Source organism: Populus trichocarpa, chromosome 2 (genome assembly GCF_000002775.5).
Source record: "Populus trichocarpa isolate Nisqually-1 chromosome 2, P.trichocarpa_v4.1, whole genome shotgun sequence".
Classification (NCBI taxonomy): Eukaryota; Viridiplantae; Streptophyta; class Magnoliopsida; order Malpighiales; family Salicaceae; genus Populus; species Populus trichocarpa.
This window is the reverse complement of record NC_037286.2, coordinates 5,404,253-5,416,707: the sequence shown is the minus strand read 5'-3', so window position 1 is coordinate 5,416,707 and position 12,455 is coordinate 5,404,253. Positions and strand designations below refer to the sequence as shown.

General features: G+C 35.3%; 2 protein-coding genes across 2 annotated transcripts; both read left to right on the top strand.

The window, feature by feature from the left end:
* The first annotated feature begins 2,991 nt into the window (after positions 1 to 2,991).
* On the top strand, positions 2,992 to 9,598 carry LOC7467856 (UDP-sugar pyrophosphorylase). Its single transcript, XM_024595653.2, has 17 exons — positions 2,992 to 3,268; positions 3,368 to 3,472; positions 3,847 to 3,963; positions 4,299 to 4,439; positions 4,524 to 4,623; positions 4,782 to 4,909; positions 4,999 to 5,070; positions 5,162 to 5,226; positions 5,827 to 5,887; positions 5,995 to 6,112; positions 6,369 to 6,493; positions 7,145 to 7,221; positions 7,360 to 7,465; positions 7,677 to 7,736; positions 8,689 to 8,769; positions 8,863 to 9,102; positions 9,167 to 9,598. The coding sequence occupies exons 1-17, from the start codon at positions 3,158 to 3,160 to the stop codon at positions 9,332 to 9,334; spliced, it is 1,875 nt and encodes a 624-aa protein (XP_024451421.2). The 5' UTR covers positions 2,992 to 3,157; the 3' UTR covers positions 9,335 to 9,598.
* Positions 9,599 to 10,795: 1,197 nt separating this feature from the next.
* LOC7467855 (probable calcium-binding protein CML44) lies at positions 10,796 to 11,882 on the top strand. Its single transcript, XM_002302179.4, has one exon. The coding sequence runs from the start codon at positions 11,071 to 11,073 to the stop codon at positions 11,551 to 11,553; it is 483 nt and encodes a 160-aa protein (XP_002302215.1). The 5' UTR covers positions 10,796 to 11,070; the 3' UTR covers positions 11,554 to 11,882.
* The last annotated feature ends 573 nt before the right edge of the window (positions 11,883 to 12,455 follow it).

Sequence of the window (12,455 nt, the reverse complement as noted above, 5' to 3'; positions counted from 1 at the left end):
ATGAATAGATGCTAGAATAATGTAAGGGGTTTTTTTTTGGTAGCATAAAAAACCTGAGGTTCGTTATTCAGGTTTAATAAACTCAAGTAATTTAAATAATACAAATAAAAATTATAATGATAATAAAAAAATTAAAAATATAAAAAAGTTTTAAAAAGCCTTATTTAAGCCTATTCAGTTAATATATCAAATCTACAATCTTGTTGTAATACTGAGGCAACCCTTTCAAAAACAAACAAAATAAAACTATAAATCACAATTATTAAACAATCCAATATCGAATGGCGAAATAAAAAAAAAAAACAATGAAAAAAAAATCTTGGTCAATTTGGGTTAAGTTGCTAACCTCGTGATCATGGGTACAATATTAGAATAACCTCCTGGAAAGAAAAGTGAAAAAAAAACATCACGAAGACTAATTCTTAATAAATCAAATGTTGATGGATAAAATTAAAAAAAAAACAATTTTAAAAAGGAAACCAAAAAATCAATGTCAACTCGTGTTAACTTTCAAAACTCGTAACTCTGGTCATGAGCCCAAGACTAACCCTATAAAATGCAATCCTTAAAAAATAACAAAACAAAATTCTAAGTTGATAAAATGTTGAGAGATTAAATTTTTAAAAAATACAATTAAAAAAAAGATCCAAAGCAAAAGAGAATTCAATAAGAAAAATGAGGACTAAATTTGATATAAAAATAATTTGAAATCAAACAATGAGGAATGAAATTGAAAACAAAATTCAATTAGAAAAAAAATAAAAAAACAACAATTAAATGAATGAGGATCAAATTTAATATAAAAATTAAACGAAATTAAATGATGATGAATCAAATTAAAGAGAAAAATCAATCAAAAAAGACAAACAAAATAGAAATAAAAAGTATGAGGATCAAATTGAATATAAAAAATAAATGAAATGACACTTTTATATTTTGGCGAGAAAAAGAACAAAGAAAAAAAGAAAAGAGAAAAAAAAATCTACCAGAGCTCAATCACTGTCCTGTTGTGGCACTCACCACACCACCAGAAAAATCACGTTGGGTTGCTTATGACGCCACTGTAAAAGGAGATGGAATGATATCTCATGCGCTATCTGAAGAACGCAAAAGTCTTATACTTGCTGGAGCTTCTATTCCACACACCAACCATTTTTATTTTGAAAATAATAATTATATTTATTAAAATGCCAAATCACCCTTTAGACAACCTAATAAGCATTAAAAAACTTTTTTGAAAATACAAAAATCTCCTTGATGGAAGTTTGAGAAATTTTATTTTTAAGGTAATATGCTTTTTAAATGTAAAAAAGATCAAGTTGTTTATATCAACGAGTGGATTTTATAGAAAAGATTGTATTACCTGATTAACAAGTTAATTGATTTTTTTGTTAAAATAATAATTATATTATTACTATGAATGATTTGTGTACATGTGTAAAATGAATCTTCCATGTCGATTATTTGTTGTAATAAATAATACAATAAAAGAAGACATGTTAAACATCAAAAGCATATTCCAGCTTATAAACCAATCATGTCGACGGTGTGGTTGATAAAATTCTTCTAGTATAATATTTTACATGTAAAATTATAAAAAAAGCTAAATAATAGGAGAAAATTAGACTTAATATGCCTGTTAAATTCAATTAGTTTGGATCTGATATAATTATCAGATCTAAAACATTTAGATTTGGTATATGTGCCCGATCTAATTCGTTTGGGTTTGGTTATCAGATCCAAAACGTTTGGGTCAGACATGACTGTCAGAACCACTTTGCTTAGATCTGATATATCTGTCAAACTCGTTTCACTCAAAATATTTTCTATACACTTAATATTTTTTTATATATATTTTTAAAATTTGATATTAACCCACTATAAAGCGTGAATATATTAACTAAAAGCTATTAAATTCGATCTAATTCAATATATTAATTTGAAAAACTTGTAATTTGAAGTTTGATTTAAACTGGAAGGTTTTTAATGACCCCATTAACATGATAAAATCTAACTGTTTTTTTTTTTTTTTTTCCCGAGAAGAAAACCAAGCTTTTTTAACCAAAATAATTTACTTAAATAGAAATTTTTTGTTTGAGTCCGCTGCCGAGGGGACAACTATGCTCGAGAGCAAGAAGGGGAAAAGATTAATTGAATTGAGAATATTCTTTCTGGATAGCTGAGCCGAAGCATATGCCTAATTCCCTTCGAGGGGTTGTTCACAGAATCAAGCTACATATGTATGGACTGCAAGTGGCTCGTGATTGACGAGAGTGAAGTAACAATTACCCGAACAACTAAAAACAGCGACACCAGCACTTGAGAGTCTAGCTGCTGTGGTCAACCGTGTGACTTGTTCCGCTCCTGTCCCGGGTTCGACCCTCTATGTGCACGCCTGTCACCCCCGCGGTGCCTTACCTGCTCCTGGGCTTGCAGGATGTTCAGTGGGCCGTGGGGAATAGTCGTGGTGCGCGTAAGCTGGCCCGGACACCCCACGTAAATCAAAAAAAAAAAAAAAAAAAAAAAAAAAAACAGCGACACCACTTTTTATGACAGCTCACCAAAATAACTACTTTTCCTAGAAAGCTAATGATGTTCTTAAACGGACATGAAAAGCATAAGCGCGAGTGCTTGAAGGATCTTATATTAAAAAGCAAAAGATGAGTCTACTTGGATTAGCATGATCTGTGATGTGACTAGTTTTTATTAATTTAATTGATTGTTTTTAAAAATATTTTTTATTTTAAAATATTTGTTTTCAATTTTTGATATTAATATATTAAAGTAATAAAAAATATTAATTTAAAATTTAAAAAATATCTAAGACTTCAAGGGACTAGATTGTGAAAAAAATATTTAACCTCGTCAAATTGGGGGTGTTCTAGAAAACAATAAGGACTGGATTGTGAAGTGAATAATAATTGGGGGTCTGATTTGTAACCATCCCGTTAAATAAATAATTAATTACATATGCTTCTTAATTCTCTCTCTCCCTCCCTCTCTCTCTCTCTCTGACAGATATTGGCAAGTGGAATTTGGTTTCTATTCACGTAACTCCAACTCAACCTCCCTCAAATATCAATCACCGTGTCACCGATTCTTCCTCCTCCTCCTCCTTATCAATCCGCAAGACAAAACAAACAGACTCTTCTTCAGCATGGAAGCAGCTGTAGCGACGGAATCTCTCTCGAAGCTTAATATCAATGGCGATTTTGCTTCCTCTCTTCCCAATCTCCACAAAAACCTTCACCTCCTCTCCCCTCAACAGGTACATGTCTGTTTTTTTTATATATCCACACATGCGTGTATTGTGTGAACATCATCTTGCAGTTCATTTTGATTGTAATTGGTGGTGGTGACATGGCAGGTTGAGTTGGCGAAGATGTTAGTGGAGAAAGGACAATCTCATTTGTTTGAGCATTGGCCAGAGCCCGGTGTTGATGATGACGAGAAGAAAGCGTTTTTTGATCAGGTTTTTTTCATTTTCATTTGGAATTCAGCTGAGATTTTCTTCCTTGGGTGGATCTATTGACAGGAAATTGCGAATTGTTTAGCTGTTTGCGATGTGGATTTGGATTTAGAATTGAATTATAATTTTAATATTTTTTGGCGAGTTAAATTAGAAATTACAATGGCACTGTGAAAAAGAACGATGTTGAATTTGGTATAATTTGAGTTAAATTAGAAATTAATTTGGACATCCTTTTGAATGTGGATTTGTTACACTTTGCTGCCTTTTTTATACATGTTTTTTGTCTATTAATGGAAACTATGAGTTTGAGTTTTCAGTTCTGACTTCTACGAACAATTTGACTGTGCAGTAACGTTCAGGCCATGTGGTTGCAGGTGACTCGGCTCAATTCTAGCTATCCTGGAGGCTTGGGATCGTATATTAAGACTGCTAGAGAACTTTTAGCAGATTCTAGAGCAGGAAAGAACCCTTTTGATGGCTTTACACCTTCGGTAAGTTAATAGATATTTCACTTTTTCAATGGCTGACCTACTCATTTGTGCTCCATAAATTTCGTTTAGGTTTCAAATTTATTTAAATTTCAATGCATTGGTTCATGTTGAATTTCGTTTAAGTAATTCATCAATTGGTTAAAATATGAAAATTTTGAAATACTTGGAGCACACTAGCAATTCCATGCATCATCAATAAATTATGCCAAAAGGGGGAACAGAAAGAGAAAATTCTATACATCTGTTGCACATAAGTGATGGCCTTTTGGATGTGCCTCTTTAGCAAAATATAAACAAGTAGAACTTTGGTTGATATGAAAGCAAAAACGCTGCAGGTTCCTACCGGTGAAAATCTGAGTTATGGTGATGAAAACTTTATCAAATTTGAAGAGGCAGGCGTAAAAGAAGCCCAGAATGCTGCATTTGTTCTTGTTGCTGGTGGGCTTGGTGAGCGTCTTGGATATAATGGAATAAAGGTGAACAATGATACTGCTAACATATTTACTTTATGTTGATCTGGATTAGTTGAAAAATCTTTGAATTTATTTTTCCCCTTGCAGGTGGCTCTTCCATTTGAGACCATAACAGGAACATGCTTCTTACAGTGCTATATTGAATCTGTTCTGGCTCTTCAGGAAGCTAGCTATAGAATGACACAGGGTTTGTCACCCGAAGCCTATTACCTTGCCATGTCTTTGAGTATCTTTTAGTCAAAGCTAGCTACTTTCAACCTTCCTTCTTCAAAAAGTAAAAGATGATGGTTATCATGTTAAATAGTTCTAGCATTTCCAAGTAACCTCTGCTTTTGTAAATTATAGGTGGACAGAAAAAAGAGGTTCCTTTTGTTATCATGACATCAGATGATACACATTCACGCACAGTGGAGCTTTTAGAATCAAATTCTTATTTTGGAATGAAACCTACTCAAGTAAAACTTCTCAAGCAGGTAACATATTAGTCGTTGATGCCTAATTGGAGAGCTAGTTCAAAATGCAAAATATGTATATGAATATGTTATTTTATTACTTATTTTAGGAAAAAGTTGCATGCTTAGAGGATAATGATGCCAGACTTGCTTTGGATCCGCAAAACAAATTTCGAGTTCAGGTAGCTATTATGTAAATGCCATAAACTTGAGACTGTTATATAATGCTTGTGATCATTTTGTGTTCTCTTAACCTTTATCTTTTTGCTGTAGACAAAACCTCATGGGCATGGTGATGTTCACTCACTTCTCTACTCAAGTGGCCTTCTTTATGAATGGTATGCCTCAATGGTTATTTAGTTTCTTCTCTCTCTCTCTCTCTATATATATATATATATATATATATATATATATATATATATTTGTGTGTGTGTGTTTGTTTAATGTGTGGCCATAAGAACTTGCATGTGATTTGATCATGCCCCTTTCAGAAAGTCCGTTGAAACCCTTAGAATAATTATGCTGCTAAATAAAAATAAGACCCTGGAATATCCTCTCATCTTTGTGAAGGATGTTTGTGTTAAGAGTATATATTCTGGTTTTGCATGACAATCTTTGGTTAACGAGGAGGATTTCTTAAGCTCTGTTGATTATTTGTTTTGTTTTCTAATTTTCAAAGCAGTACAAATTGAAGTTTTTTGATCCTACACATGGAATGACTGGTGACCCCTGATGCCTTGTTAGTAGGATTTCTGGCCTTACTGATTAGTAAAGTAAAATAAGAGTGTAAAGGCATCATCAGGCATATACTTATGCATGCACGTATAGGAATAGACATAGTCACCATGTTACATGACTTGCTTGCATATGAGTTTTTGTTTAGCAGTTTGTAGGTCCTTAGTCTTCTGATCTTTGTTGTGTTTCCATCACCTTTTTAGGCATGATGCTGGTTTGAGATGGGTTCTATTTTTCCAAGATACAAATGGACTTCTATTCAAGGTTTGGTTACTTCAACGCCTTATGATTGTCTATGCAAACACATTTTATTTCACAGTTATATTTGGATGAAAACTCCAAATTTTATGTTTCTACATGATTGTGTGTAGGCAATTCCAGCTTCAATTGGTGTCAGTGCCACCAAGGGATACCATGTTAACTCTCTTGCTGTCCCTCGCAAAGCTAAAGAAGCTATAGGAGGGATTACCAAGCTTACTCATATTGATGGTATGCAAGATCATTCTTCCAAACATTCATGGAATGCATACGCTTTATCTTAAAAAAAATAAAGGATACATGTACTTTAGCGATCGTGATCTATGCTGCTGAGCGAAGGTTGTGCTTGTATTTTTTCTGACTCCAAGCAAATACCCTTTCAAATATTTTTTTTTGATAACCCATTAGATATAAATTCTAAATAATGACTGATATATCTTATGCTTTTGTGTAAGTTCTTAATGTCGGGGTGAAATTGATTTTCCAGGAAGGTCCATGGTGATTAATGTGGAATACAATCAACTTGATCCTCTGCTTAGAGCAACTGGGTTTCCTGGTGGAGATGTCAATTGCGAGACAGGCTATTCTCCTTTCCCAGGAAATATAAACCAAGTAAATTTCTTACAGATTCTTACAGAATTCCATCATACTTAAACGAACAACTTGTGCTCGTTAATTTTCTCGAATTGCGATTGCTGCTTATTTGATATTATCTTTACTTGATGTATAATAATGCAATTCCAGATTAAAAAAAGGTCAGTTTTTTTCTGTTTTTGATATGGATTTCTATATATTGGCTTTATTAGTAGCAGCTTAAAGTGTACTGTGATGAGAACAGTTGTCATGTACTTGCATGTGGTTCCATTGTTTCATATCACTCTCTCCTGCCAACCATCCTCTAGCCTTTTATTTCAGACACACATAATCTTTGGAAGCGCAAATGTTTCAATGTGCATTGTCTTCACATGTTGGGCCACAATGTTAATGGAATGAAATTGCCTAGAAGAACCAAAAATGTAGAAAAATGATCCTGCAGAAAGCAGACATGTTTTGTACTTGTTCATGATCCTAAAATATTTAACAGCAATATAAAAATGTCTTTTCCTTTTAGAAATATACACTATTTTTGGTATAACATATATGAGATATCATTGGAATTGGTGTAGCTTGCCATCACTTGTTTGGTGATTATATTTTATATTCTGATGTCCATTGAATATTTCATGCTTATGCTTGCTTTCTGCATCGGAATTCCTTTCACAGTTGATTCTGGAGCTTGATTCTTATATTGAGGAGCTCAAAAAAACAGGAGGTGCAATAAAGGAGTTTGTTAACCCAAAGTAATTCTTCCTACTAGTATCTGCCCCCCCCCCCCCCCCCCCCCCCTTTTTTTTTAGTTCTGAAACATGATGCTACTGCATAAAAAGGCATTTCTGAATTCTATATCAGCCCATTTGTTTTATACATTCTTCCTGCAGATACAAAGATGCCAGCAAAACTTCATTTAAATCTTCAACTAGACTGGAATGCATGATGCAAGATTATCCAAAAACACTGCCTCCATCAGCAAGAGTTGGATTTACGGTAACCATTTTTACCTTTGTAAGAGCATGGATTTTCAGCTACCTTATTGATAGTCCTGCCCTAGGACTTGAGCCCTTTTGTCTGTTGTTGAACTCAGTCTTTTATGTATTCTCAATTGAACATTTTTTCCACCATTTGGCAATAACATTGATAATTAAGGTATTGCCATCTTTGTAATGCTCATTAAACTAGTTCTTATGTGTTTAATTAGGTGATGGATACATGGCTTGCTTATGCACCTGTGAAGAACAACCCTGAGGATGCTGCCAAGGTAAAAAAAATTGTTGGTCATTGTTAATTGTTTCAGTTGTCAATTTTGTGCCATTTAAAATAGGCCAATGAAGTTGCAATAGTGCAAAAGAAAACTTACAGCCGGCCTTCAGACTATGGAGTCAATTTCTGGGGATTGCATACACCACTTGTTTACTATATATATCTGTAGACAACTTTTAGCTGCCCAGTTTGGTTGGTGGGATTAAGTTTGTATGAATTTTGCTGTTTGACTGCTTCGGAAGTGATGCTCAAAGGCTGAATTCAGAGTCTTGATCATTAATTTTCTGATTGGTGATCTTTGTACCTAATACCTCACCCTACTCACACACCTATTCCAACTTGACTTCAAGCCGGAAGGTAAATTCTTGAGTGGTTCTTAATTTTCTGTTGATTGCCTTGATTGGTACAGCGGACATATACACATATGCATGCAATGTTTGAGATGCCTTAAGTTAGTTACTTGATTGCTCCTGTTATCCTGCTTGGCTTACGTGCTGGAGCCAAATATAGATACTCCTCTCCGATCCTGCTATCTTCTATCATTGCAAATCCTCTATTAAAACATGCAGAGAGATTATGAAGCAAGTGGTTTGTTATATTAGAGATTAGATCACAGAGTAACTTAGCATGGCTATTTGAAACGATGTCTTTCTTTATAGAAGAAAAGGGCCAGTTGTTGTCTGGTCAAGAGATCGTAAATGCCCAGAAGCATGTGAAAGAGTAGAAAGCATCCCTTGAAGTAAATAATCAGTTGTAGAAGAAAAGGGCCAGTTGTTGTCTGCTTAAGGCTTTTATTATTATTTTCAGATTATCTTTAATTCCAATTTCAAGGTTCTTATGCTTTTTTGTGCTCATCTCTGTATGACGTTGCATGAAAAGCTTTCTGATTGGGGATTCAGGTCCTGAACAGCATTTATTACTTTTTTTTTTTCCCATTAAAACTAATGAAGGTACCAAAGGGGAATCCATATCACAGTGCAACTTCTGGAGAAATGGCCATTTATCGTGCAAACAGCCTCATACTTAGAAAGGTTCGTTTTATGTGAGCCTTTTTCTTATAATTTGTGATTTTTTTAATGCTTAACTTTTCTCTCTCATTCTCCCTTAATATATGTGTTTACTAGGTTGGTGTCCAAGTGGATAATCCAGTTAATGAGGTCTTCAATGGACAAGAGGTGGAAGTGTGGCCTCGCATTGTATGGAAGCCAACATGGGGATTGACATATGCAGATATCAGAAGTAAAGTTAGTGGAAGTTGCTCCATCACTCAAAGATCTACCATGGCTATTAAGGGTCGGAATATCTTTGTCAAAGATCTCTCCTTGGATGGGGCACTTGTGATTGACTCTATTGATGAAGCAGAGGTATGTTTGGAAAATGAACTCATGTGTAGTCTCCTCTACTTTTCTAACACGAATATTTTGACAGGTTAAAGCTGGAGGTTCAGTGCAGAACAAGGGCTGGCTCATGGAAAAAGTTGACTACAAAGATACTTCAGTACCTGAGGCAATACGGATCAGGGGCTTCAGATTCAAAAAGATTGAGCAGCTGGAAAAGCAATTCAGTGAGCCTGGAAAGTTCGAATTGAAGGCTTGAAGAAGGCGAACTTGATACAGAAGGACCAATCACAGTTTTCTTTCAAGTTATTTCTCCGGTACTAAAAAACCATCACTTACCCCATGAATAAGTTTGGGCCGGAAATAGTTTTGAATGGATATGACGAGGTGATGTGATGTGAACTGCCAAGATTTTGTTGATTTCGTGTTCCTTTTTTAAAAAAAATAAAAAAATTTGCTGTCTCTCTTTTTCCCTTTCTAATTCTGGGGAAAGGAATAATAGATTATGCTGAATGTTCTCCTACATCGATGCTCTCTCATCTTTTAACTAAGAGGTTTAATCCTTTGTGTCGTGACTTCTGACATCCACTAGCATGTGAGCCAATATGTTGGACTACTAAAACCAAGCTCGACTGTGTTGTTATGAGCATGAAACATTCATGTGAACATTGCCTTTCTCTGGACAAGGAGAGCTCTTGGTCACCCACATGCTGATTCAGGTGATCTAGAGTGATTTTGAAATGTTTAATCAAAGATACAAGAAGACCTGACCAAATCGAGATCCATGAAATAATAATAATCGAGTTTTGGATTCGGAGTTTGTCTTGGGTTGTTCCGAGCCACACCGCTCGCAATCTTGCGCTTCCATGAACCAAAAATGCATTCGCAGAGGTTTGTTGTTTCAAGTTTACTCGTGACACTGACCTAAAAGGGACAAAAGAAGGAACAGAGCCTCTTTGTCCCTCGAAACGTCGTGATTCTAACTGAATAAAGTTAATAAACCTATCGGCGTATATAGAAAGTCCCTTTGATGGGATTCAACGCTGCGGAAAGGTTGCAAATGATTCGTCGTGTATCTTGCCGATTACACTCGTGTCTTTTTCCGGGAAAAGATGGCAAAAACAGAGCTGAAACAAAAAAGTATTGCGCATGCTTATCTGTTATTCTGCTTGTCAGGATGTCGGGACCTGTCCTTGTAGGCCGTGAACACATTGAATAAATGGCAGAAAACTCTACAGTCTACATGGATGCCTGGCTTAAAATTCATTTAGTGTTGATACGGGTAAGCTAGTAAAAATGAGGAGAAGGGATCTATAAGTTGGCCTGCGCCCACGGATCTCCCGTGTCTTCTAAAGGAACCAATTTTCTTGTTCTGAATTGGAACGAAAGCCGCCAAAAAAAAAAAAAAAATTTCTGGTCATTGTTATTACGTGTAAAACTAAGGAACAGAAGTAAAATCAAACTACATAAATGTTCTACTTATACAAGGCAACACGTAGGATCCTTGATTTGGCACCGCTTGTTTTCGGTCCAACTTTCCTGTGTACCAATATGCGAAATATCCAAGTCCTTCAAAAATCAGATTTTGATGCAGAGAAATGTAGATTATTATCTTTTTTATGGAAAAATTATATATGGACCACATTTAACCATACGTTCGGAGGTCAAACTGTAGAAGGTGGACTTCAACTATATAAGCGAAAATTCTGAAAAATTAAACGCTCAAAACCAAAGAAACTTGAGGCTTTTCAGCTATCATGACTCCTAGCAATTTCCTTGCAAGCTTCCTTGATCCTTATTTCACCAGAGAAAAATACTATCGGATTTTCATTCTTGTGCCTTTTCCCTATAAGAAAAAAATTCCATGGAGCATCTATAAATATACCCTCGTCCACCTTAATGCTAGGTCAACAATACGTGCAAGCTACTACGTTCACAAATTAAATCTCTCATTATTTGTGCTGTTCGGTGATTCCAGAGCTAGCTAGGTATACCATGTGTCCTCTTAAAACAAATGACCTGCACCGGATTTTCCATGAACTTGACAAAAATGGTGATGGTCTTTTGAGTACAGTGGAGCTCAATTGGCTTCTCGAGAGCATCGGAGTCCATTTTAGCCTAGAGGAGCTTGAGTCTTCGGTGGGGAAGTCATGCCTCAGCTTTGACGAGTTCTCGTTATTTTACGACTCCATAACAAAGCAGAGCGATGATCCCAGCAACAAAGCAGTGCTAGCAGACGATGAGGAAGGCCGCAACAAGGAGGAATGTGACCTTTTTGAGGCATTTAAGGTGTTTGATTCTAATGGAGACGGATTCATTTCTTGCGAGGAGCTTCAAAGTTTGTTGTCAAAACTTGGATTGTGGGATGAGAAGACTGGTAAGGATTGTAGGAGTATGCTTTGCCGATATGATACGAACCTGGATGGGGTTGTTGATTTTGAAGAATTCAAGAAAATGATGCTGCGTACCAGTTTGTAATTATTCATTTTTGGGCCACTCTAGGACTCTAGAGGGTTGGAGTTTTGCCTTCGGTTTGAATTTGTGAGGACTGTGGTGGTCAGCCTCTTAGACGACCTCACTGGGAGTCGACCTTGGCAGCCAGCTTTTCATACTATATATGTTTTCCTTTCATGTTTGTTGTATTATGTCACAGATATGTATGTAAAGCGGAATTTCTCACCGAGTACTATGATCGGAACTGATTTCCGGTTGCCACTCTAGCTACTGCTGTCCATATTATCCTTTTACTGTTTCTGTCTTGATAACTTTGGTTTACGCAATCAGTATAGCACCAATTTCCATTTGCATCCAGAAGGTTCTAAATAGTAACTCAATTCAATCTTCAAATTGTACCCTTTATTTGAATCAGTTAGCAGTACGAATTAAGAAAAGGACACAGTATTCATACATGAGATATAGAATCTTGAATCCAGAACATATATAAATCTTTATTCGTAAGGAATTCTCTCTTGATGGTTAAGAAAATTTGTCTTCTTTTCTAACTTTCTGATTTGAATTTCATAGACATATGGGGAAATTCATTAAATTTTAAAGATGCAAGAAATCAATGAAGAAGATGCGTCATCAGAATCATTTAGAAATGATGCTGAATCTTGATTGATATTCTAATGGATGCGAAAACCCTTTTTATCTTTAAACAAGAAAAGGATTTAAAGATGCATGCACGAACATCGTGCGGGTTTCTTTCCCAGGATGTTCGTAGGACCAAGACAGTATATGAAGAAGCTGTTGATCTCATCTTTTGTGATATAATTTTACTAGTTTAATGGGAATTTCCCAGAAAACACCCATGAAATAGACTACCGTACACCTGCAAGTGTCAAATGTCCTTTCGTTGCATTATTAATTAAAAAAATCTC